Here is a 21,338-nt window from a genome sequence, read left to right as displayed (position 1 = left end):
AATGAATAACATTGTTCAAAATTTTGAGAATGTTCTCTCGCATGAATGGCCACAGGTTTTTGTTTATCAGGATGGTTTACGTCATATCTGTGGCCATTCATACGAACTCTTAGAGCATTTGTGGTTTTGCCAATGTAGTCTTTAGGACAATTTTTGCATGAAATTTGGTAAATTACATTAGTATGAGAATGAGAATGAGAATGAGAATGAGAATGAGATTTTTATTTGCCAGTTAATATTCCATACAAATACATTGGCACGTCAAATTAGTCATAAAATATAACATTAATTAAAATCTAGTGGAGTCAGTGTTCTTGACATATAATCTTCTATTGAATATAATGGCTGATTACAAAGAAAGTTATTTATTTTAATCTTGAAATCCTTATCATTAAGTAATCTTATGGCTATTGGTAACTTATTATAAAATTTACTGCTTAAAATTAATGGTTTTTTATCAGTTTTAGCAAGTCTAACATAAGGAAGATTTATATTACATTTATGGCGAGTATTATGGCAGTGTATATCTCTCCTATAATCTAACTTATCTAATTGTGGTCTTAAGTATAACAGGCATTGCTTAATAAATAGAGAAAACAGTGTTAATATTTGGTATTCTTTAAAAAATTCAGTGCAATCATGGTGACTATCTACAGCAGCTATTACCCTAATTGCCTTTTGCTGCAAATTGAAAATTTCTTTTGCATGAGCAGAAGACCCCCAAACAAGCAACCCATAGCTTATATGGCTATGAAAAAGTCCATAGTATGCCTGTATGAGAGAAGGCCGTTCTAGTTCGCCACATAATTGTTTAAGAGCAAATATACTTGAACTCAGTTTATTTTTTAAAACTATAACATGGTCATGCCAGGTCAAAGTAGAATCAAAAGTTAATCCTAAAAATTTTGGATTTCTCTCATCCATTGGCCTACTGTGTACTTCACGAAGGTTAAACAAAACAGTTTTTGTCTTATCATTGTTTAGAACCAGATTATTAGAAATTAACCAGTTTTCAGCTAGCTTTAGATTATGCATAGAGTCAACCAAAAGTTGTTCATGATCTGCATGTCTAGTAATGATGGTTGTGTCGTCGGCATATAATACAATATTTGTAGGGATATTAACACTTAAATCATTAACTACTACCAAAAACAACAGAGGCCCAAGCACAGATCCTTGGGGAACTCCACAATACACAGGCTTAATAGATGATGCATCCTCTCCCAAAACTACATACTGTGTTCTGTTTGACAAATAAGATCTAAATAAATCTAACACTTTACCTTTAATGTTATAATATTCTAATTTTTTTAACAAAATTTCATGTGATACTCGATCGAAAGCTTTACTAAGATCACAGAATGTAATTGCAGCAAAATCCTTATTTTCATAACAGTCGAGAATTTCATCAACCAAGGAAGTAATGGCATGTGTCGTTGAAAGCCCTTTACGAAATCCAAACTGTTCTGTACAAAGGAGTTGATTTGATTCTAAGTATTGCATTAACTGTTTACCAATAACTATTTCAAGAACTTTAGACAGAACAGGAACAATGGCAACAGGCCTATAGTTACCTATTTCATCTTTTTTTCCTTTTTTGTAAATAGGATGAACTTTACTTATTTTAATGATATCAGGAAACACACCTTGAGCCATACAGTTGTTAATCAAAATTGTTAATGGGGTTACTAAGTAAGGTATGGTCTCCTTAATGAGAGCATTTGTCATTCCAAAATGATCCGTGCTTTTTTTTGGAGCTAACTGTTTTACTACATCTAAAACATCATTTTCCGTCACATATTTAAAAACTAAATCTCTAACACTATCAGGTACTACTTTTTTCCTTAAATAATGAGTATAGTTACAACAATTACTTATTCCTACATTTTGACTAGAATTTACATTATCACAGGCAGTATTCACAAAATATTCATTAAATTCATCTGACTTAAAATAATTATCTACTCTACATTTGCTTGACTTATTTTTATGTTTATTTACAATATTCCATAAAGCTTTTGTTTTATTTTTGGCGTTTTCTATGGCATTAGCGTTTTCCCTTTTTTTGGCATTTTTAATCTTACATCTATACACATTTTTAAGTTTTCTGTACTCATTTCTATACCAAACAACATTTGTGTCTTTATATAAATGGTAGAGAGAATCCAATCTTTCTTTCAGTTTTTGTAGCTCTGAATTATACCAAGAACATTTGTTGGAGGTCTTCTTTTTCCTTTGACATTTTTTTACATGTTTTACAAAACTAAGGTTAAAATAAAAACACAAAATATTTATAAAACTACTAAATGATAAGTTAACATCGTTAATGTAAAATACCTCTTTCCAATTTTCTTTTCTTAAATAATACTTGAGTTCTCTTATACCAGCCTCAGTTATTTTTGTGACCGTTTTACCTTTACATACAGGAAAGTAATCCTTCTCTTCCACCCTATAATTATAAGTAAAAACTTGAGCAAGGTGATCACTAACATGTTTATTAACCACAGAGGCTGTATAATTATTTTCTAATGAGGTGAATATGTTGTCCAAACAATTATTACCTCGCGTAGGCTCATAAATTGTGATATGCAACCCATACATACTAAAAAGGTTTAAAAGGTTTACAGAGTCACTATCATTACTAAGAAAGTTAATGTTAAAGTCGCCACATACAATTGACTGTTTTTTCTGCCGATTGATTTGGCTTAGTAACTTTTCTAAGATGGTAAAAAAATTTTGCACATTTCCATTAGGACTACGATATATGGTTACTAGCAATAAATTCATGTTTATTATTTCAACAGCTGCTATTTCACAGTCTAAATCAACAGATAATTTATTCATATCATCCATTACTTTGATACATGATGGGTCATAGCGAGAAAAAATTGCTGAGCCCCCATGAATTCTAGAAGTTCGGCACAGTAGACTCACAGGTGATGTTACTATTTATGTTATAACATCTTCTTGTTTGCCTGCTTATGAAAGTTTTTGATGAGATGATTAATTTGCAAGTGGCACATCGTGGTTTGTTGCATTGATTACAGCCCGAAGGTTTTGCTGATGGTCGGGAAGTGGGAGGTAGTTTGGGTTTTGAAAGAATGTCTTTTAAGTTAGGAGCTTTTTTGTATATTAGTCTTGGGGGTTTGGAAAACAAATTATGGGTCAGAGGTGAATTTGAAAGAATATTATGTGCCACTCTTAAAACATTATTAACTTTGTAAAGGCCAGGAAAGTATTGGGTGATGAATTTTGGATCTTTTTTGAAATTATCTGTGTTAGGATTTTTTGAGCTTTTTATTTGACTGTCTATTAAATTTTTAGGATAACCCTTTCTGTTAAGTGAATTGCTGAGTTTTTCAATATAATTTTGGTAATCACGATTTTCAGAACAAAGGTTTTTTGCTCGTATTGATAGGCTTTTTGGTATGGATTTTTTAATGTGTGCAGGATGACAGCTTGAATAAGCTAAGTAATCCATTGTATTCGTATCTTTTACATGGATTTTGGATTTTAACATACCATCTCTAACAAAAACGTCAACATCCAAAAAAATTTCTATTTTTCGGCATTAGCCTTCTTCAGGAACAAACACAATAACAAATAATGCAACAAACCACGATGTGCCACTTGCAAATTAATCATCCCATCAAAAACTTTCACAAGCAGGCAAACAAGAAGATGTTATAACATAAATAGTAACATCACCTGTGAGTCTACTAATGTAATTTACCAAATTTCATGCAAAAATTGTCCTAAAGACTACATTGGCAAAACCACAAATGCTCTAAGAGTTCGTATGAATGGCCACAGATATGACGTAAGTAAACCATCCTGATAAACAAAAACCTGTGGCCATTCATGCGAGAGAACATTCTCAAAATTTTGAACAATGTTATTCATTAAAAGGAATAAGAAAATTGGCAAAAGACGCATCAGACTTAAAATTAAGACAGCTTGAGCAAGCTCATCAATTAATACTTAAATCTAAAACACCTTCCGGTCTAAATTTGAGATAGTATTTATATATATATATATATATATATATATTTTTCTTTCTTTGTATCAAAACATTTTCTTTTTTACTTCTTCATAAATTATATGTATTTTGGATTTTTGCTAAAACCATATGATTCAGAGTGGTAAACACTTCTATTTGTTATTGTGTTTGTTCCTGAAGAAGGCTAATGCCGAAATATAGAAATTTTTAAAATAAGTGTGTGATAAGTTTATTTTTAAAATGATTAAGCCGTTTGGCAATATTATGAAGAAACAATGTTCAAACCTTTTCCCTGGCGTACTCACAATTCAAAAATATTTTGCATACTATTTAGGCACTTGGTTTGGTAATAATACTATGGATGAAATGAGCGTATGATTCATTTTGCCAAACAAACCAACCTTTCCCTGTCTTGAGAAAAAACATTTTCTGAGAAGTCTGTGTTTCCTAAATTGGATGCTGAGTAAAGTGATAAGCAAGAGTTTTTATTTTGCTCACATGAGTGCTGTTTTAAGTGAGTCACTTTTTTATAGCGCTAAACTAACGAAATAATCTTGCTCTCGTTCAAACGTCTGGTTAACCATACATAGATACCAATAGGCCGTGAACCATTATGCTGACGCACCAGCCCAAACATTACCGATGTAAGATTCGTACTTCAAATGTCATCTACCACCACAGCTTTGGAAGCAATGTTATAGGTCGAGGTTTCAAGTTCAAGTGAGCCTTTAAAAATTTAGTATTTTCTTTATTTTGACAACAGTTGAACATTTTTATATAGGTCCCATTTTGTTTATTATCTGGTAACACTGTTTACAGCTAACCTTGGAGGGTTCATGGTCGGTAGCAGTCGAGGATGGACTTCGACGTCTGAGTACCCCTTGGTACATGAGCAAGAATATGGCTTTTCCATAACTGCTTATGATTTTGCGTGGATTGGGTCAGCAGTTGCCGTAGGAAACTTCTTTGCCGCACCTTTTTTAGGTTACATTATGAGCAACTTTGGACGTAAAAGGATGATGATGGCGATGTGTTTTCCTGCAGCTTTAGGTTTCACCTTGGTTACAATAGCCCACAGCGTAAGTGTCGAAATAAATACCAAACTAAATTAATATCCATTACAGACCATTTATCCTGGGAGCTGAATAACATAATATGATGATATCATCTTTTGAACCCCACTGATGAATTGCCCTCAATTGTTTTGTAGTGTGGACATGAAACAATGTTTTCAGAAAAAATACAATGCATAAAATAGGAACAGGTAACGCTAGACTCATATCCATCAAAAATTGAATTACTATTCTCTAGAAAAAAAGCTGGATCATGTTATAGTTGGACAAATGTTGTCTCGGACAAATGTTTAGTTTAATTTAATAACTAAACCATCACCACAGCTAAAAATTACTAGTTGATAAATTCAAATTACCATGTGCTATTCAAGTAGTTTCTCAAAATATTACTTACTTTTATTTCTGTAATTTCCACAGAATAAGCATTTTTGCTTGGACTCTAATGGTCAATCCTTTTTCAAGGAAGTATTAAAATGATTTTACTTTAAAACAAATAAAAAGCTTGGTTACATGGGATTTGTTTTACTCAAATACCTGCTATTAAGCAATGCATTAAATTGTCGCAACTAGTTTCGACTCCTATGTGGAGCCGTCATCAGAAGCAACCTTTGGATAGATCTAGCGTGTACAAGAATAATTGTACGGATTGTACTAAATACTTCATCGGCCAAAAACGAAATACTTCATTGGCTCCTTTACAAAACATATGAAGGAACATCTTCCAAAAGCGTCAGCAGCCCACCAAACTTCATCTTTTGACGAACATTTAATTTCCGAAGGCCACAATTTAACATTAATTGAATATAACATGAATATTTTTCATTTTTCTAAAGACAGATTTTAATTAAACACCTTGGAAGAGTTTGAGATGTATAAGACAGTAAAATCCAACCCCCTGAATGTGTTAAATCTAAAAATCTTAAATGATCAACTCTCGTTTTCGTCTAATTTTACGTATGACACTGCTATCAGGATACTGGAGAAGGGAAGTGTGGGATAAGATAACAGATGTACACCACTGCACTGACCACTCGCAGTCTGGACTCATACTCCGCCTGGCTAGCATCGTCTGTTGTCTTCATAACGGATCTGTTACCATGAGTGTTTCATGTCCGTGTGTGTATCGTGTTTATTTATTTTTACGTGTTAAACATGATGCTCTTCATATGAAGAGAGTAAACGTCCCTTGTACCGCCTGATGATGGCTCCACATAGGAGTCAAAACTAGTTGCGACAATTTAATGCATTGCTTAATAGCAGATATTTGAACCTTTTTTTAATTAAAAGAGTTATTTTTTGCAAAACTGTAGTTCAAAAGAAAATGTTTATGATTAATATTGTGTAATTTGTCTTTTAGGTGAAAGCTATGTATATTGGAAGGATTATGACAGGTATGTGTGTCGGAGGATATTTTATTATTGTTCCTCTCTACACGGCTGAAATAGCAGAGACTCAAATTAGAGGCACTCTGGGCGTGTTCCTCCAGGTTATGAACACTTCAGGCATACTGTTCACTTATATTGCTGGAAGCTTGGTAAGTGAATGAATGAATGAATGAATTATATCTCTATTCCAACAAATTGTACACAAATATTTAAAGGAGAAAAAAAACATAAGTGATGAATTTAAAAGAATAAATTAAATTAACCTTTGGTATTACATGCATGTTTAACAAAGCAGGGCATAAAATAACATGATAACAGTGCTTGCATTTTGTCGCCCAGTGAATATAGGTGATGCCGGCATATATTTTTTAATGCTTCTCATTTTAAATGTATCAAAATTCAAAAAATAACATTATGTAAATATTTTAGAGTACAGTAGACCCCCTCTTAACCGACCCTAATGGGACCGGACCTAGGCTAGGTCGGATGACTCAAAAGGTCGGTTAAAACGGGCAATCCCTGAAATCATAATATAATGAAGTGCTATTCATTTGGAATTATATAATCATTATTTTGAAGCCATACTTGCATTATTTATAAAATAAACTACTCTTATCTCCTTTTTTGTATTGACAGAAAAGTCACAAATAAACACAAAACACGGTTAAGTCAAATAGGCCTACTTTCAGTGGAATATATTATAATTATAGGCAAGAGTCAATAAAAATTGATCAATAAAAATATTTCAATATCGTAACTTTAGTACTGTAATGTATTAATTGATACAGTAAAGAACCTTTTGTCGAAATTAAAGATGCAAGCAACCGTTTTGTTACAAGACAGGATGTTTATAACCTCTCAATGGAGGCTCCAGGCACAAAAACTATCTTGACCTTGGAGTTGTAAACCCCCTTTCTCTGCCCTCCCTACAAGTTGTGTTGTTTCTGTTTGTTTATTCCAGTGATAAGATAATCAGGTAACGCACACTTTATGATGTTATAAATTTGCCGTACAGATAACAAATCAGATCAGATGTGCTCGCACTACGAATGATGATGACAAACTGACAATAGGCTATGCTATAATTTTTGCGATCAATACAAAATAATTTATTCTTAGTCATATCCTGTGGAGATAAGCGTATGGTTCAGTTCTCATCGCCCAGCGTGGGAGCGGAAATGCCGAGATTTCTAGAAAGCGGCGGTTAAACCGAACTGCTCTCAAAGCAAGGTCGGTTAAAACTAACTGTATTATTTTACGATCGAAGGCGGATAATCCGATTATCGGTTATTACGAGGTCGGTTAAGAGGGGGTCTACTGTATTGCGCTATGATTTTGGCCCAGATGTTGTGAAGGGAGCCTTGGCCTGTTACAACGTTCTAGAATACGTAATTAAGTGAGATTATATGGACTATTTACAAGCAAATATAATCGAAAAATTAATTAAAAGATACGTAGAAATGTGTGATTTTCACTTAAATTTATGCAAACATTTCTGGGGGGGAACCCTCAACCCCCTTTTTGGTGTGGGGGGGGGGGGGGTATGGAAGACAAGGTGGTTAGGTACACTGTCGTCCAGTGGAAATCCCTTAAAATATGCTCTGTAACAAAGGGTTCATATTTTTATGGAATAAGCTGACGTGGGCAGCAAGCCTGTGCGTCAACTGTAGTTCCGTCCAAACATAACATTTATTTGATCAAATAAAAAAAAAAAATAACAGAAGATATGAGTTGAAAATATTATCTAAATGGAGTTACAAGAACAAATGGCGAGACAAATAACTACCTATGTGAATACATATTAGGTGGCATGATTAAGTTAAAATCAATAATAATAGTACTGTATTAGGAACAGGAATTCCACGGCTGTCAAAGTGTGTCCAGAGAGATGGGGGGGTGGGCGGTGGAGAACGAGTCGTCAGAGTACAATGGTCAGGTCCCAGCACGTCGTATCAGGAGTGTCTATGTCTGTAATCAGCTGTGATGATATTCTCAGCCTCGTCCCTGCCTAGACCAAGTAATAAGTTTACAGTCAAATATCAATTATCCGAAACGTTGGTCAACCGAAAAGGTCGACTACCGGTACCGGTGTTGCCACGATCGCGAGAGATGATCAGCGTTGTTGTATCGAGGGCAAGAAACGATCAGGGGTGTTGCCTCAACTGCAAGAGATGGTCAGTGGTGTTGTAGTGATGGCAAGAGACGGTCAGAGGTGTTGCCTCAACTGCAAGAGATGTTCAGTGGTGTTGTAGTGATGGCAAGAGACGGTCAGGAGTGTTGCCGCAACTGCAAGAGATGGTTAGTGGTGTTGTAGCGTTGGCAAGAGACGATCAGGGGTGTTGCCGCAACTGCGAGAGATGATAAGTGGTGTTGTAGCGATGGCAAGAGACGGTCAGGAGTGTTGCCGCAACTGCGAGAGATGGTCAGTGGTGTTGTAGCGTTGGCAAGAGACGATCAGGGGTGTTGCCGCAACTGCGAGAGATGATAAGTGGTGTTGTAGCGATGGCAAGAGACAATCAGGAGTGTTGCCGCAACTGCGAGAGATGGTCAATGGTGTTGTAGCGATGGCAAGAGACGATTAGTGGTGTTGCCGCAACTGCGAGAGATGGTCAGTGGTGTTGTAGCGTTGGCAAGAGACGATCAGGGGTGTTGCCGCAACTGCGAGAGATGATCAGTGGTGTTGTAGCGATGGCAAGAGACAATCAGGAGTGTTGCCGCAACTGCGAGAGATGGTCAGTGGTGTTGTAGCGATGGCAAGAGACGATTAGTGGTGTTGCCTCAACTGCGAGAGATGGTCAGTGGTGTTGTAGCGTTGGCAAGAGACGATCAGGGGTGTTGCCGCAACTGCGAGAGATGATCAGTGGTGTTGTAGCGATGGCAAGAGACAATCAGGAGTGTTGCCGCAACTGCGAGAGATGGTCAGTGGTGTTGTAGCGATGGCAAGAGACGATTAGTGGTGTTGCCTCAACTGCGAGAGATGGTCAGTGGTGTTGTAGCGTTGGCAAGAGACGATCAGGGGTGTTGCCGCAACTGCGAAAGATGATCAGTGGTGTTGTAGCAACTCCGAGAGATGATCAGTGGTGTTGTAGCAACAGCGAGAGATGAACAGTTTTGTGGTTGCGATGGTAAGAGACGACCAGCGGTGTTGCCACGATCGTAAGAGATGATCAACGGTGTTGCCGCAACTGCGAGTGATGATCTGGGGTGTTCCCGAGGCCGTAAGATATGCTCAAGGGTGTTCCTACTACCTATTGCAAATGACAATCATAACAAATAAAAAAAACTTGTATACATGTTCCTAATCCCCAATTGTTTTGGACAATCGACTCTCTAATGTTATTTGATTTTGTATTATGTACTTTGTTTTGTTTGAAATATCTTACAATCTATAATACCTCTAGTTAATTTAAAATACTTAATAATACTTTACCTTATTTAATACTTCTATTTTTTAAAACCAAAAATGTTTTTATGAACAAGGGGTGTGCAATAAATGCCTGGTATCAACACAGTTCAATTCTAGTTAGTAAAAAAAAAAAACTAACATGACCTGTTCTATTTCGTTCTAACTTGTTCTATTTTTACTTTTAATTAAACAGTACCAACAATGATTTGGAGACACAACTCTTGTTTACTTGTAGTGTATTATTATTATTATTTTTATTATTAGATTTACTCTCTCTGATCCGTATTACAATATTTTCTGTTTTTTTCTTTCCTAGGTACCTGTAGTATCCATGACAGCAATTTGTTTAGCAATAGTAGTAGTTTACTTTTTTTTACTCATATGCATCCCAGAGTCTCCTATTTCTTACCTGCTACAAAACAATGAAGAAGATGCTAGAAAGTCTTTACAGTGGTTGCGAGGAAGCCATTACAACATTGATGTAGAACTTGCTGTGAAGAAACAAAATATTGACGCAGTAAGTAGACATTATCAATTTTGCTAATAAAAGTAATTTACATTTTAAATACTGAAGAATCATTTGCTATATTACTTTATGTATAGACAATGAGAATGAATCAAGAAATACAAAACCATTAGGGTGGTGCATGATTTCAGCCTCGATGTTCTTGGGGTTTCTGCACTCAAACTTGTTAAAAAATTATTATATTATTCTTGATACTTTGGTCGTGGTTGTTTGTGTACATCAAAAAAATTACGACCAAATAAGTAAGAGAAAAGTATTTTTCATAAGAGTTAATTTTGTGTACAATCCTTTAGACAAACAAAAACCAGACTAAATCATAATGCGTTGCTATGACAACGTCATCAGCTGACGCTACACTAGCCCCCCACGGAGAAAAGTAATCTATACATCATTCTGAAAAGTAACCCATGGTCGGATTTGTCTTCCAGAACGAGTTGTATAAGACTTCGTAGATGGAGTTTGACAAGATGGTGGTAGGTTTGAGGTTTCCTCCGTTTGTCCAGTCGGCACCAAACGTTTTGTGGGCTCAGGAATAGGATTTTCACCGGCAACAATAAAGGCTGGCTTGACTCTGTCCAAAGATGCCTTAGTTTCTTGGCCTCTTACAATGATGCTAATTTGTCTTTTCGTCACGGCATATGACTTTGTAAGGGCCAGAATATGGGACCTGTAAAGATTTCCTTAAACAGTCTTGTTGGATAAATACAAAGTCACAAGTGCTGAGGTTCTTGAACACAAACGATCCTGGATTGATGTGGCGTAATGCGGGTGTAGGTCTTAGTCGATTCATATGCTTACCCCCTACCATTCATAACCTACCATTCATACGATTCATTTGCTTGCCCTGATACCAATCCTTGCGGCTCGTTGCTCTCGTGGGTAGGTACTATGAAAAACTCTCCCGGAAGACGCAGTGGTTCTCCGTACACCAGTTCAGCCGATGAAGCAGAGATGTCCTCCTTGAAAGCAGATCTTATTCCGAGAAGGACAAAGGGCAGTACTTCGGTCCAGTCTGATTTGCTGTGAGCAATTATAGCAGCTTTCAACGGGCGGTGGAGTCTTTCAATCATACCGTTGTCTTGTGGATGCCAGCTGGTAGTGAACTGGAGCTTTATGCCCAACTGTCGCGCTAGGTCTTTAAACAAAGTCGATGTGAACTGGGATCCACGATCACATGTCAACTTTTGTGGGCATCCAAATCGAGCTATCCAAGTAGAGATAAACGCTCGAGTAACAGATTCGGCAGTTATTTGATCAATAGGACAAATTTCAGGCCAACAAGTAAATCTATCTCTGATAGTTAGACAGTACCTGGAAGATTTTGATAAGGGAAGTGGGCCAATTAGGTCAATGTGGACATGACGTTGAAAAACGTTCTGTAGGTGTATGAAAATCACCAAGAGGAGTAGAAACATGTCTAGTTCTCTTAGATCTTTGGCAGGAGAGGCACAATTGAGTCCGAAGGCCAAGAAACGATCGCAGATAAGTTTTGTTGTGGCACGTATTCCAGGATGACTCAGCTTGTGGAACTCAGGCCGAGGTGCCGGAGCTGATTGAACAGCTCCCTCCTCCGGACCTTTGCCCCTCAGCTTAAGCGTGACTACGCCGAATCTGTAGGCCACAATCAGTGGACGGTCCCTGGTAATCCTGGCAGCCGTCTTGGATTGGACCAAAATCACTGCATTTCCTTTGACTTCAACTCTGCTCAGAGCCCTCCAAGTCTCTGCTGGCAGGTCTTCGTTTTGCCTGTTGAGTGCCCACAGGATGTGCTGGGTCGAGTACTGGCCACTGTTCGGGAAGTAGACCGTTAGGACTTTTGCCTTGGGAATGTCTCCCTCAGACACGACCTTCACGGTTATCCCCCCCTCAAGGCTTAACCTTTCGCCTTTTGTTCTTATCCAGGCAGCCGTCTCCTCATTTGCGCAGACCAGAACCATATAGCCCTGCCTGCTGTAGACTGCATTGAATCTAGGCCGAAGGCCTTCCTCTGGAGCCTCACTCCAGACGAGAGTTAAGATTATCTCCTGAAGTGCTTCCATCTGTTCGTTTGTAAGCAGGACCTCGGGGTAGTTGGTGTGGATGACTCCAATTCTGATCCCCTCTGTCGCCTGTTTATAAGAGAGTTTATGGGGTTGACTGGTGCCTCCTGGGTAGTAGGCATTGCCCCTGCTGAGCTCTCTTTCTTTCTGTTTTTCCTCTCACGGGCTTCTTCGGGGGTTTTTGTGTCCTGCCTAGGTCTTTTTGGCCTACTGCTGGTCTCCCCTTTGTTTTCATTCCTCCCTAGTGGCTCGAGGCTCTTCTCATAGGCTTCCTGCCTTGGAACTCCCCTCCTTACGAGCCAGAGGAACCTCTTAGTTCTGGAACCGCTCATCTTCCGCCAACGTTTCCTTGATGTGAGCTTGAGCTTTCCAGCTTCTGCCTCTAACTCCTTGACATTTTCGGAGTCGTCTTCATTGAGGAGGCCTTCCTCCTCTGATAGTGTCATTGCATCCACTCCCTGAGGTGCGGACACCTCCTGGGAGGGAATGCTAGGTTCTCGGGGGATGACATCTTGGGACCCTGTGGCCGCCTCAGATGTCTCCATCCGTTGGGGAGTTGTTGTCCCCTCCTCTACCTCCATACTTACTTCCTCTTTTTCTTTTTCTTTTTTGTTTGAATTGTTCTCCATGTTGGTCCCACGAGTAGCTAGGGAAATGTGGGTCACCCCGGGCAGAGCCCCGCTTACCCGGAGAAGGCTGCTTTAACCTGGAGGTCGCCTGGTATCCAGAGTCCGCATACTTGTGGCCAAGCTCCCCCTTGAGAGTAGTATTAAAATAGCGAGAAATTAAAGAAATAGTAAAGAAGCCTGCCAGTTTAGCACCCTGATCCTTTGGGAGAGAGTGTCCTGAAGGAAGAGTCGGATCAGGGAGTGCCCAGTTGGGATGAGCACGTTTTGCCTTTGAGTGAGAGAGTATGAAGGCAGTGCTTCTTGGACATACTGGCTCGGCACATGTGAGGGTGCTTGATAACACAGTCACTTCCCAACCATGAAGTGCTTATAACTAAATTAAAATACGTACGACAACTAATGAAACACATATAGTACAAAGGATAACCGATTCTTTATTATTGCTCTTATAATAATGCTAGTGGGTAGACAATATTTTTGGTCTTTCTATTCGGCTCAATCACGTCCTGGTTGAAGTTCGTTCGCTACGCTCACTCACCTTTAGGTTGGAGCTCGTTCGCTACGCTCACTCACCTTTAGGTTGGAGCTCGTTCGCTGCGCTCACTTGCCTTCAGGTTAGCTCGTTCGCTACGCTCACTTGCCTTCAGGTTAGCTCGTTCACTACACTAATTCGCCTCCAGGTTGAAATTCGTTCGCTATGCTCACTCACCTTTTGGTTACAAATTAGCTGTTGTCATAAATGTAAAAGAAATAATAGTGCTGCACCCTGTTGGTAATCCATGTAACTTTAATGCTATTGAACATAATAGAACAGAACCAACTTGTTTAATTGAAACAGCTGTTAAGATTCATTAATTCCATTTCTCATAAGGTTAACATGGGAAACTCCAGAGCCACTGGGGCGGAGCCGATTGGACGGATCATGAAATTGATGGTGTATAAACCTATTCCATGAAATTCTACACGTATGTACCAAGTTTCGTGGCAATTGGTTCAGCCGTGTCTGAGTTTATCACTGCCAAATATATATATACAAGTATATATATATATATATATAAGTTTTGTTTTAGGAATTAATAGCGTTGCATATAATAATTGTTTGCTTATTAGATGAAAGCAGCTAAACTGACATTCTTTGAAGCCTTTTCCACCAAAGCTGCCAGAAAGGGATTGGTCATCTGTGTGGGACTTATGGTATTCCGGGTGTTTAGTGGTGCACCTGGTATCATATACTACAATACCAATATATTTCACGTGAGTTGACAAGCTTGATAAATCTACAATACTTAAAGAAAACTATATTATTTTAAACGCTTTAAACAGGACACATTATTTATTTTAAACTGTTGTTTCTATAACAGCCATCTAGGCGTAATGGCCTTCAAATAATACTCTGAAGAAGCCTCTGAAAGAGGCGAAATATCAAGTATTATGTGTGTTTTTTAAGTAAACAGCCAAACTTCGGAAAATGGTTCTATAGGTGAAAATAAAGAGGAAATCAAGAATGACTTTTTTTATCGTTTTGTTAACCAGATATTTGTTGTTCTTTAGGTTTACATAAAGATTATCTTTATAAATTAGTGGCTCAATGTGTTGGCATACAAAGTATGGAAGTACATTTGCCATAGCCACGGGACCAGTATACTTAATAACCCTGAAGTTTTTAATGTATTGAAAAGACCCCGTCCAGGAAATAATATTAATGTTTTTGTTGTTTATTCTTTTAACAATGATAATTTTTCATTTAATGTATTTCAAATTCTTGCAGGAGGTTGATTTTTCCTTGAGCCCCAACATACAGACTATTCTTCTAGGCTCCATAGACCTTGTATTCACTATGGTGTCCTCTTCGGTGATTGACAAGCTCGGTCGTCGACCTCTATTGTTCATCTCTGGAGCAGGAATGGCTACTTCTACGTTCTTTCTTGGCCTCTTCTTCTTCCTCAAAGATAGAAATTACGACCTTTCGTCAATTGCTTGGTTACCCCTAGTTATTATTTGTATCTTTGTAATATCATTTTCTTTGGGGTTCGGACCTATTCCGCCAGTACTTTTTGGTGAAACGTTTCCAAGAAATATCGCAACCCATGCTCTTTCAGTTGTTTCGTGCCTTACTTCTTTTTTTCTCTTTATAGCCACATTTTATTTTGAAATAATAAGTTTAGCGATCGGCAGAGGAGTTCTTTTCTTTATATGTTCAACCTGCACCTTTGTAGGTATTTTGTTTATACATTTTTTTGTTATTGAGACAAAAAACAAACCTTTAGAACAAATTTTAAAGGAGCTGGGAGAATAGTAAACTACAGTATTATGTTATAGTTCAAGTCTATACACAAACAAATCATTCAAGGAAATTCTTTGTGGTATCTGTGCCTGAATGTTTTTAACAGATACTCACTGGTCTGTTGTCATAATATTTTATACATGTCCAAGGAACATTCTCCCATAACGTTTGTATATGTGACTTTTTATAAACCTTTTTATGTATATATATATATATATTTTTTTAAGACACTAACAAATAAAGACCTTTGACAAGTTATAAACTACTTTTCTGTTTCCCACTTTTCTCTGCAATCCAGAAGTATTTATTTAGTGTTATATTTGTATTTTTTATTTATGAATTTTCTAAACTGGTTTGGAATTTGATTTACATTAAGGTACCCTTCCTCTAAAATTATTGTTTGTCAGATTTTAAAAAAACATTGTTTTCTTATTTTAGACATGGGTGCCCACAAGGGGGGGCTGTGACGCAGACTGTGTCATTGAATTTTTGGGGGGGGGGTTGCAAAAATTCAAATGGGGGGGGGGGTGGCTAAAGTTAATTGCAACAGTGTTCAACGTGACGACAATCAAAAATATTTTACTAGTCACCAGATAGAAAGTGGATTAATTAATGTCAATAGTTATATCATTGAATTCAATTAGTTAAAATAGGATTTTAGGATATTTAAGGATTCATGTAGGAAGTTATTATTCAAAATTAGACAGACGCGAGACCTAAGAGGGAGGGCACGGAATAGCTCAACTGTTGTGATAGATAAAGATAACGTGTGGTACAGACACGTCCAGCTACACCGCGACTCAGCACAGAACGCTTTGTTGACATAAAGCTAATTAAAATACAATCAAGTAGCATAGGCTACAATACTTTACACTATTCTGTAGATACTCGATTACCTGAGCTAGTAGCGGGGGGGGGGGGAGGTAATGAAAAATACGGTTAATCCCATATAGTATAAAAACAGACGACAAACCAAACAAAATTAAAAACGCTGTAAACAGCCATTAGTTAGCCATTAACGTCATGATTTGCATTTTTTATAAACGAAATTCAATATTGCACAATCATTATTATTGTGCAATTTTGACATTTCAAATTATTTATCTTGGATCAGTTGTACAAACGGCAACGTTTAAAATTAGAGCTAACTCAAACTCAACTAATAACTATCCAAACACTGCATTGCTATAAATAACGTAAATATTAAACCTTAGAAAGTGTTATAAGCTACTGCTCATGATAGACGGATAGGCTACCGGTAGACTGTGCTGTATCACAACATAGGAATTGATAGATAAGTAATAAAAAAGTGTAAAATTATATTTAGAGATAGTAAAAATACTCTTAAAAATACCCCCGCCGCAGCAAACCTGCCGACTAAGTGAATTTCCATTTGTCTGAATTGATTTTCAATTAAATATATTTTAATAACATTAGGTTTACCGAGTACCTAGGTTTGCTGCTACAAGGAAACTAATAAAGTGTGTTTTTTAGTAAAATTTTGATAGCTTAGTACAAAATAAATAAATTTGCCAAGTTTGATCAAAATATATCCATAAACAAGCAAACTACAACATTGGACAATATTCTCCATAAGAATAACATGGGAATTTTAAATTTACAATTTTTTAAATTTTCTCCGTTACTAATAACCGAACAAAAATACTTTTATATACTAAATTATTTGTTTTTTTAAGCTCTTTAAAAATGTCTAAAGAGAAATTGGGAAATTTTGTGTTTTGGGGGTCAAAAGTGAGAAAAACCAATTTTTACCCCATAAAACCCCTTGTAAAGCCCCGTTCCCATGGTCCGATCATGCTGGTTCGCAAACTCATTCAAGTTTATCCCGCTTTACACCTTTAAACCAAATTTCATCAAAATCGGACAAAAATTACTCAAGTTATCTCATCGTTCACGGACGTATATATATATATATATATATACTAGCTGACCCGGCGAACTTCGTATCGCCTAAGTTATAGGTTTCCCCTAAGACAGACCGATGGAAAGAAAGTACCGTTACGTTTAATTTTCAAGATGATCTCGTTCGCATCGCTCAATCACGTCCTGGTTGAAGTTCGTTCGCTACGCTCACTCACCTTTGGGTTGGAGCTCGTTCGCTACGCTCACTCACCTTTAGGTTGGAGCTCGTTCGCTGCGCTCACTTGCCTTCAGGTTAGCTCGTTCGCTACGCTAACTCGCCTCCAGGTTGAAGTTCGTTCGCTACGCTCACTCACCTTTTGGTTGCAAATTAGCTGTTGTCATAAATGTAAAAGAAATAATAGTGCTGCACCCTGTTGGTAATCCTTGTAACTTTAATGCTATTGAACATCATAGAACAGAACCAACTTGTTTAATTGAAACAGCTGTTAAGATTCATTAATTCCATTTCTCATAAGGTTAACATGGGAAACTCCAGAGCCACTGGGGCGGAGCCCTTTTAAGAATTTCGAAACGGGAAATAGTTTACGTCCGATTCGCATACGTACAGAATTTACACACCAAATTTCATAACGATCGGTGAAGTCGTTCCGGAGGAGTTTGCAGACAAACACTGTGACACGAGAATTTTATACAGGGTGATTTGTACTCAGTGTGACAAAATTTTTTTGGTGTAAGTACAAAGTAAATGGAGTGTGATGATGCATATCAAATGTTCCAAGTCTAAAAATTAGCTTCACAAAAAATTATTTTATGTTTTTCAAAAATAACCATGCTTTTAAACTTAATACAGCGATTTCTCAATTACCTGTATATGGATTTGAGTAAATAAAGTCATTTTCGTGTTCTACGTTAAATTTTGAACAAGAATAATAGAAAATAACGGAGGTTCAGTTGTAAAAACTCCATTGTAAATAGATTCAAAGATAGAAATTAAGATGTCTGATAAAAATTTTAAAAACAATGGTCTATTGCATTTTTCACACCCTGTATACAAGAAAGTGTCGGAATATGTTAAAAACTGCGCCATTTTATAAGCTTTCCAACCATATGCTACACCATTGAGTTTTATGTCTGCTTATGTACGCTTTAGTGGTTTGAAGACTACAAAGCATGTTGTCTTTAACATTTAAAACATAGAAAGTGGGCATGTATTAAGCAAAAGTTGTATTTTTGTTTCAGCTTGAACAGTAAAAACAGTAAAAAGTTCCCTGTTTTGTGATAATCAAACCACTATAACAAACAAAAAAATATCTAAACCTCAATAGTGTAGCATATGGTTGGAAAGCTTATAAAATGGCGCAGTTTTTAACATATTCCGACACTTTCTTGTATACAGGGTGTGAAAAATGCAATAGACCATTGTTTTTAAAATTTTTATCAGACATCTTAATTTCTATCTTTGAATCTATTTACAATGGAGTTTTTACAACTGAACCTCTGTTATTTTCTATTATTCTTGTTCAAAATTTAACGTAGAACACGAAAATGACTTTATTTACTCAAATCCATATACAGGTAATTGAGAAATCGCTGATTTAAGTTTAAAAGCATGGTTATTTTTGAAAAACATAAAATAATTTTTTGTGAAGCTAATTTTTAGACTTGGAACATTTGATATGCATCATCACACTCCATTTACTTTGTACTTACACCAAAAAATTTTGTCACACTGAGTACAAATCACCCTGTATATTAGATACATAAATCTATATATATATACATATATAAAAATTTGAACGAATGGTGTTTTTGGCCTCTGAGGACATCAAAATGAAAAAGTAAATCGGTCCCGGGTCTAGGTCCTACCGTGCCACCTATGGTAATAGCTACTTCCCTATAGGGAAATTTGCTAAAAGAATGTAACAAGAACAATCTTGTTATTTTTTTCTTTGTTCAATAAAAGAATGTAACGAGGACAATCTTGTTATTATTTTTCTTTGTTAGAAAAAAATAATGTAACGAGAACAATCTTGTTATTCTTTTTCTTTGTTCTTCTGTCATTTATTAGGTTTCTCTTCAATTCATACACAAATTCAACAAGTTGCCACTATTTAAGCCTACTTGTTGCCCAATCAGAGCCTTGATTCCCCAGCTGTTGTATCTGAAATCTGTTGTAACATAGCGCACAGCAGACAGACTGAGCAGACGATTGTTGGCATAAGCGTTGTTTCCATTTCATTTTCATCAAAGGATCTATGATGTTTCAAAAGGGAGGGATAGGGGGTCGTTAAATCAAGAGAAAGACGCTGACAATTCGTTAAGCAGAGGTTACGAACCCTATATTCTGGCAATAATAAATTCCTTAAATTGAGGTGACTTATAAAACTCTAATTTTATTAATATAATGACATTTAAAATTCCCATGTTATTATTACGGAGAGTACATAAACTGTTTTAGTTTGCTTTGCTTATTTGTGATTATATTTTAATGAAACATGGCAAATTTATTTAATTTAAATTTAAACTAAGCTATTAATATATTAATAAAATCTCACTTTATTACTCTCCCTCTAGCAGCAAACCTAGGTACTCATGAAACCTAATCAGGGGCGTCATTTGGGGGGGTGGCAGGGGGGGGGCATTTGTCCCCCCCCCCTGGTTCCTGGACTAGAGAAAAAAATGCTGTACTAGCTAATATACAAATATTTTCTCCTGTCAAATCCTAAAAAGCACGGCAGACAAAAATCTGCCTATTCTTCTACAGTAATTTGAAACAAAAATACTATTTTTTAGTGTCTCAGTAGCACATTCAAATTAATTGTGTCAAATTATTTTATTGATAGTAAAATTTGATTTGCTTTTACGTACTTAAATACTTGTGTTTTATTTAAAAACCAAATTAAACTGTTATAAACTATAGGCTATGAATACAACCGTATTAATTGCTATACTGTAAGTCTAAATGTTGTACAAAAGAATTTGGTCATAAATCTAATAACAAAAAAAAATGTTATTCAATAATTGTTAGTTTCATTAATTTTCTGCCTCAATTTAAATAAATTGTACTCATAATTTTTTTTTTCGCAGTGCTTTTTCCAATTAAAATAAGCTTAAACCCCTCTTTCTTGTTTCAAAACTGCCAAATTTTCCGGGGGGCCCCGAACCCCCCCCCCCTGTTTGCTGAGGGGTATATTCCATTCCCCCCAGTGTTTGCCCCCCCAAGGATTTGGTGAAATGACGCCACTGAACCTAATGTTATTGAAATAGATTTAATTTAAAATCAAATCAGGGAAATGGAAACTCACTTAATCTGCAGGTTAGGTGGGGGTATTTTGCCTATTCCATGAAATGCAGAGTCGGTATTACAACCTGTGATTGCAAGGAAAATGAATTGGTTGCTGCAGATCTCTGGAGGGAGTTAAGAACACAAAACACTGAAACATATTTATTAATCACCTCGACCACACATTAAATGTCCGCATATACATTGTATATTATGACACATAAAAGTAAATGCTTACACCTGTATAAAAATTATACGCAGTCTAGATAATGTGACCAACTACCTTCAACATAGTTATCTTTTGAACAAACATTTCTGATAAAGTAAAATATGATAAGATCTTCCTTACAATGCATTCATAATTAAACGGTGAAGAAGTAAATGTAATAATATTTCTTTCATCAGTGCCTTAAACTTATAGAATGTTCCCTGTGTGATGATGAACATGAAATAATAATTTGTTCTTGCCATTTAATCCATCAAAAGTGTATATTTATTATGGCGTCTGCATTGGAAATGGTTACATTGGAAAGGAATAATGATCAACAACAAATTGCTTCTAGACTTCCTCAATTTCTAGCTGCTCTCATAGGTAAGTGTAGAAATAAATATACATATTAAAATAACTCATGGAGAAATTCTAATGAGCATTTTAAAGTTTACTGGCATGATAATGGTTCTAGGAATTAATTTAGCTTCCCTTGAGAATTTTGCCTTATTTCTAAATAAAATATTTAGTGTGCTATAGAGATACTTAAAATAATGTGTAGCTAAAATCTAGCTATGGGGATCCACAGAAGCAAGCAAACTTTAGGGATGGATTAACTAA

The 21,338-nt window shown here is 36.4% G+C and overlaps 2 protein-coding genes across 2 annotated transcripts in view; both read left to right on the top strand.

Moving 5' to 3' along the window:
- The first annotated feature begins 4,830 nt into the window (after positions 1-4,830).
- On the top strand, positions 4,831-15,560 carry LOC129003792 (facilitated trehalose transporter Tret1-like). Its single transcript, XM_054432093.1, has 5 exons — positions 4,831-5,079; positions 6,431-6,607; positions 10,181-10,381; positions 14,169-14,312; positions 14,827-15,560. The coding sequence occupies exons 1-5, from the start codon at positions 4,837-4,839 to the stop codon at positions 15,352-15,354; spliced, it is 1,293 nt and encodes a 430-aa protein (XP_054288068.1). The 5' UTR covers positions 4,831-4,836; the 3' UTR covers positions 15,355-15,560.
- A 5,342-nt stretch (positions 15,561-20,902) lies between these two features.
- Positions 20,903-21,338, top strand: part of LOC129003523 (facilitated trehalose transporter Tret1-like) — a 34,943-nt gene continuing 34,507 nt past the window's right edge. Inside the window, exon 1 of the mRNA XM_054431819.1 lies at positions 20,903-21,101. Within this exon, the coding sequence (XP_054287794.1) occupies positions 21,008-21,101 (94 nt within the window). The 5' untranslated portion in view covers positions 20,903-21,007. The remainder of the gene's footprint in view (positions 21,102-21,338) is intronic.

This window comes from Macrosteles quadrilineatus, unplaced genomic scaffold (genome assembly GCF_028750875.1).
Source record: "Macrosteles quadrilineatus isolate MER2022 unplaced genomic scaffold, UCM_ALF_1.0 Scaffold_9__3_contigs__length_116548681, whole genome shotgun sequence".
Classification (NCBI taxonomy): Eukaryota; Metazoa; Arthropoda; class Insecta; order Hemiptera; family Cicadellidae; genus Macrosteles; species Macrosteles quadrilineatus.
Note: the sequence above shows the minus strand (reverse complement) of the source record. Positions and strands in the feature narration are given on the sequence as shown.